This window comes from Bombina bombina, chromosome 6, assembly GCF_027579735.1.
Source record: "Bombina bombina isolate aBomBom1 chromosome 6, aBomBom1.pri, whole genome shotgun sequence".
NCBI lineage: Eukaryota > Metazoa > Chordata > Amphibia > Anura > Bombinatoridae > Bombina > Bombina bombina.
This window is the reverse complement of record NC_069504.1, coordinates 834496810-834502379: the sequence shown is the minus strand read 5'-3', so window position 1 is coordinate 834502379 and position 5570 is coordinate 834496810. Positions and strand designations below refer to the sequence as shown.

Here is a 5570-nt window from a genome sequence, read left to right as displayed (position 1 = left end):
CCTTTTCCTTCCGTATCTGTTTTTGATTTCCGAATTAAAACTAGCACTGCTCGCACGCCCCATTTCACATCTTCTCGCCTTACACCACCGCCCACGTCTTTCCTATTCCTCGCCAGCAGTTCCCCTATGCGCAATGCCCCATGGAAAGCCAAAGAGAAAGCTACCCTGAATACCAATGCCTCATCGTCATTGAAACATACTTTGCTGAGCACTGCTAACATTTCCGCCAACCTATCCTCTGTTATCGGCTCCCTTCTATCGCCTTGCTTCTTCTCTCCTACGCTCCACCCCTTGAATACTTTCCTTACCACAAATCTCTTTGTTATATCCTTTCTCCCATATAACTGCGAAAAATACGACACCCCCGCCAGTACTGTGCCCAACTGCCCTTTCTTCACCCCCCCTTGCTTCAATACCCATAGCCATTCTAGAAAAACCGTTTCTTCCTCGCGACCTCTAATCTTGTTAAATTCGCACCACCGCTCCCAATACTTCTTGTATACGGCCCACGTTTTTGGCGCCACGGACTTCTCTACCATCTCCCTGATTCCGTCTATTTGTTGCCAATCTGCCAAAGAAGAACAGGGCAGGGTTCACCTTCCTTCCTTGCCCTTGGAGCCACCTTCCTAAATATTTCCCATTTAAACCTTGACAGTGCGTCTGCTACAATATTCCTGTACCCTGGTATATGCTGTGCTTTAAAACAAATATTGTGCTTAAGGCACTTTAATACAAAATATCTCAAATACTTAATAACCGGGTTAGATGATGACGACAAATTATTCATTACATCCACTACTGCCTTATTATCGGACCAACAGATGATTCTTTTGTTCTCTAATACATGGCCCCACAGCTCTATCGCTACTATAATGGGAAACAATTCAAGCAAAGTCATGTTCTTTATCCACCCTTTTTCCTTCCAATCTGCGGGCCATTCGCCCGCGCTCCATCTACCTTGCAAATACGCTCCAAACCCCGCACTGCCTGCTGCATCTGTGAACAACTCCAATTCTTCCACTGACCTTGCCTCTTCCCATATCCTGATACCATTAAATTCATCTAAAAATGCCTCCCACACTCTGAGGTCTTCCTTCATTTCCTTATTGACGCGCACCATATGCTCGGGCAGCTTTGCCCCTTTTGTCCCCATTTCCAACCTTCTTTTAAATAATCTACCCACCGGTATTACCCGGCACGCAAAATTCAAAACCCCCAGCAATCTCTGCATTTCTCTAAGAGTCACCTTATTCCTTTTCAACATCGTTTTTATCATATGTCTCGCCTTCTCAATCTTATCCGCAGGGAGCTCGCATTGCCCCTTTGCGGAATCTATCATGATACCCAGGAAAACCAGCCTCGTACCCGGCCCCTCCGACTTTTCCGCTGCTACTGGCACTCCCAACTGTTTGAACATTGCCTCTAGCTCTTCCTTCCAGATTCTACATTCCCCTGTCTCTTTCCTGCCTACCACCAAAAAATCATCTAAGTAGTGAGACATACTCTCACATCCTGTTTTTTCTGTAAACAACCAATGCAAAAATGAACTAAACTTTTCAAAAACTGAACAAGAAACCGAACACCCCATGGGCAAACACTTATCTATGTAATAATCACCATCAAACTTACAACCCATTAAATTAAAACTAGCTGTGTTCAAAGGCAATAACCTAAAAGCAGATTCCACATCTATCTTTGCCATCAACGCCCCTTTTCCAAGCCGTTTCACTATTCTTACCGCACTATCAAATGATTGATATTGCACTGAAGAATCCAACTTGTCAATTGCGTCGTTGACTGAATTCCCCCTGGGGTAGGACAGGTGCTGTATCATCCTGTATTTACCCTTCTCTTTCTTGGGAACTACTCCCAGGGGGGACACAATCAAGTCAGCACACGGCTTCTCTTTGAATGGCCCTGCCATTCTCCCCAATTTAACCTCCTTCCTCAATTTTTCCGCTAGTACTCCTGGAAATTCTGCTGCAGATTTTAAATTTCTCGCCTGCATAGCCCCTTTAACTTCTGTTTTAACTGGGACCACAAAACCTACACGCAAACCGTTTGTTAACAAAATCCTTTCCTCTTTCAGCGGGTACATTGCCAATTCCTCAATGATCCTATCTACCCTCAGCGGTGTTTTGGCCATTACCCGCCATTCCTCCTCCGCTACCGTTGCCCCCGTGCCCTCGAAAGGAAAACTTGCTATTGTTATTGGCATTACCCTTCCTACAATCCACTCCTGGGTGCGCTCCGCCACAATGCCTACATGCGTGCTTATATTTACATGAATTCCCCCTGTCGCACCTCTTGTCATTAAACGCCCAGCATTCCTTTGCCTCTGTTCTGAATGTTTTCCCTTGCCCTATGGGCCTACCTTGTGCTTCAGGGACCTTCATCACCCTCGTCCATGTATCTAGTATTTTTACCCCAAAATCCTTCCTACCTTTACCTCCCAATTGTATATTTCCTTTCCTAAATTCCCTATCATAATCCTTCCATGCGAAACCCCCGTATGTGGTGTAGCATTCCGCTATTAAATGTATGTATCTCAGCACCCCTTTCATCTTATCTGGATTGGCCGTTAGAAAACATTCTGCATATATGACCATCCCTTTCACCCATTCTGGAAATGTCTGCTTTGCCCTTCTCCCCCTTCCCTCATTAGATTTGACCGCCAAAGCTTCCCTAGTCATTTCAAACACATCCACATACCGTCCTCTCTGCGCTTTCCTAACAACCTTCGCTTTTAAATGTGTGGGAAGGGGTAAGAGCTTGGTCGCTGCTACTTCATCGTCTAAATTCACCACATTATCACTGCTGTCCCCGTCCTCATACCCTTCCTTCACCACCTTATTTTTCTCTTGCTTAGCATATAACTTTCTTACAATTTTCAAGATTTTTCTATGCCCCCTCCCATTACGCTTATCATCCTCAAAGTCATCATCCGTGGAACTATCTGACGAAGATTCACTACTGTCACTATAATACATTTGCTTACCGTGTTTCTTATGGCTCACACGATGCCCGTCTTGTCCTTCCTTGTCTGCTGCCGCCATTCCCTGCGGCCCTGTCGTGCTCCCTTCGACCTCTTTGTCACCTGCTCCATTGTTCACTTTACCCACTTTGTCTCTCTTCTGCAACATATTCATATTTACATTAGTACCATCCCCCCCTTTTCTTTGAACCTGTTTCACAGACATGTGCTCTGCCCTCTTACTGCTGCGCCCCCCATTCCCTGTATCCCTAATGCTCCTTTCATCCTCCCCTTCTTCCTCTACCCTCACATATGTATACCCCTCCGTATCCCTAATCATCCTGGGGCGCTCCACACTATTCTCTTCTAACCTGACCCTTTTTGCTGCCCTCCTGCTATTCGCCCCTCTTCTGTACACTTCACAGTACTTTTTCCTTTCTTTACCCCTTGCTCTAGCTCTGTCCTGGCCTTCCCACTCCTCCCCTGACTCGCATGTGTGTGTGCCTGGACCACCGGGTCCCCAGCAATCTGCCTCCGCATTCCTTAATTCCTCCCTCCTTCTTGGTTCCCTGCTCGTCTTCCCACCCGCACCGCTTGATACCTTGTGCTTATTTCCCCTTCCCGGCGACTGACGCCCTCTCTCCACTACCCCTGCTGCAACGGAATCATCCCTTTCGCACCGTGCGGCCCCCGCCCCCCCCTTCATGATGACGTCATCACGTAGCGCACGCCGTATCGGCGTGCGCATGCGCATATCGCGCTCACTGACTGGGGAAGAAGAGGGGGAGGGGGAGGAAGGGGGTATACTGCTGCGCCTATGGCGGCCACTCGCGCCCGCAACTGCGCCTCTACCAGACCGCTCACTGCTAAGCCAGACCCTGCCCCTGGACTGTCTGCCGCCTGCTCTACTACTATGGCCCTCATCTTCTAGGCCCCAATTACGCCGCCGCGCGCCCTGCTTGCTGCCCCCTAGAGGCGCCATTGCTTGCCGCCGCCTGCACCCCATACTGCCCCCCTGGCCTAAGGGAATCTCCGGACTGCTGGACCGGTCCGTTTCACTAAATAACGCCACTTCCCCCATACTCACATCAGAATTGGCCCCCTCCTCTGCCTCAGCCCTGTCTTTCATACTCACGTTACCCTCTTGCATCCGCTCTCTCTCAGGGGGGGTTACCGCTGCCTTCTGCTCCAAGACCGTCTCCTGCTTCTTCTGTTTCTCTCCCTGCCTTTTTTCCAGGAGCTTCAATCTCTTCTGAGCCCGGATTGCTCTCGTCTTCCAGAGGGTCTCATCATCTGTAAGGAACCGTTTGGGAATTCTCCTGCTTCTGGCCGTCATCTTCAGCAACTTCTTCTGCATCAGCTACAAGCAGCTCCTGAAACAAAAAAGGTTAGTACTAAAGCCACTTCCTGTTGTTCCCCCTATATGTACCTTTTCCAACCCCCCTTTCCTATCTCTTGCTTTTCAGTCCCTCCTCTCCTTCTTATCTTATACTTCCCTATTTTCTAACCTAACTCCTTCCCCCCCCCCTCTCCCTTCCCCCTTGCCCTTCCAGCCAGGAGCCCAGCCCTTATGTCGCTCCGTTCATATTCAATCCCTGCGCTATTTTATATATATATACCGAAACTCTAGTGACAGATGTGGGAGGGGATGTGACAATTTTACATGTTTGGTGGTCAGGTCATGCCCAAAGGTGAGAGATTACTGGTCTGAAATATTTCAAGATATGGGTAAAGTGATAGGTATACATTTTAGTCTTTTATTGTTTCATAACCTCCCAAAACTACAGAATCAAGCTCATGCCTTATTATTAATTATGTTGGGAGGAGTAAAAAGTCTGATCCTTCGCAATTGGATATCGCAAATAGTTCCCTCCAGGCGCGATTGGTTAAAGAGTCTCAGAACTGATTCAACTTGAAAGCTATCATTATCTACACATAGGCAAATTACACAAAATTATACTCAGAATTCACCCTTTATACTCCCGCCTTCAGGGCATTGTGTGAAAAACTTTTTTTTTTTTTGTTTCTTCAATGTTGTGCTCGTACTTCTTTGTTTGATCTTTATTGATAGTTTTGATAGTGTTTATTACTTATGGAAAAAGTTATTTGTTTTTATAATATTTGAAAATGCCTGTTCCAAGCCTGGATTGTGGACTGATCTTCCAAGTTCGGTTGCAGTTTCCCCCTACTGGGGAAGGACATTTTTCTACTTTCTAGGTACAGACTCACAGTTTTTATGCTTTCTACGTACAGACTCAAAGTTTTTATTTTATTGTCTGCATTTTACCTGTATACATTTGTTGGTTTTACTGAATAAGATTTTCTTATATATTACTTGTATGACCCATATTATATAATAAAGCTTGTATTGTATTGTATAATAAAGCTTGTAAACCGAGGGCCACCTGTACTGTACTATCTTTCTAATGGTATATACAAAAGTATTAAAATGTATTTACATGTATAAGCTGTTTTATGACATGTAAAAATAGCCGAAATGACATAAGATATTCCTGATTACACTTGGTTCCATCTCCTCTGCAAATATTCCAAAATCCAAACCTTTTCCAGTCCCAAGCAGTTTGGATAAAGGATT

General features: G+C 46.0%; 1 protein-coding gene across 1 annotated transcript; it reads right to left on the bottom strand.

Moving 5' to 3' along the window:
- Window positions 1–485: 485 nt before the first annotated feature.
- LOC128663737 (uncharacterized) lies at window positions 486–4464 on the bottom strand. Its single transcript, XM_053718204.1, has 2 exons — window positions 4110–4464; window positions 486–3134 (listed from the first exon to the last, which is right to left on the bottom strand). Exons 1-2 carry the CDS (start codon window positions 4329–4331, stop codon window positions 2118–2120), a joined length of 1239 nt encoding a protein of 412 aa, XP_053574179.1. The 5' UTR covers window positions 4332–4464; the 3' UTR covers window positions 486–2117.
- Between the last annotated feature and the right edge of the window lie 1106 nt (window positions 4465–5570).

Coding starts and splice junctions, on each gene's coding strand:
- LOC128663737 (XM_053718204.1), bottom strand. CDS start 4,331: ATGCAGAAGAAGTTGCTGAAGATGACGGCCAGAAGCAGGAGAATTCCC. Junction 3,135..4,109: donor AGCGGATGCAAGAGGGTAAC/GTGAGTATGAAA, acceptor AATATGTTGCAG/AAGAGAGACAAAGTGGGTAA.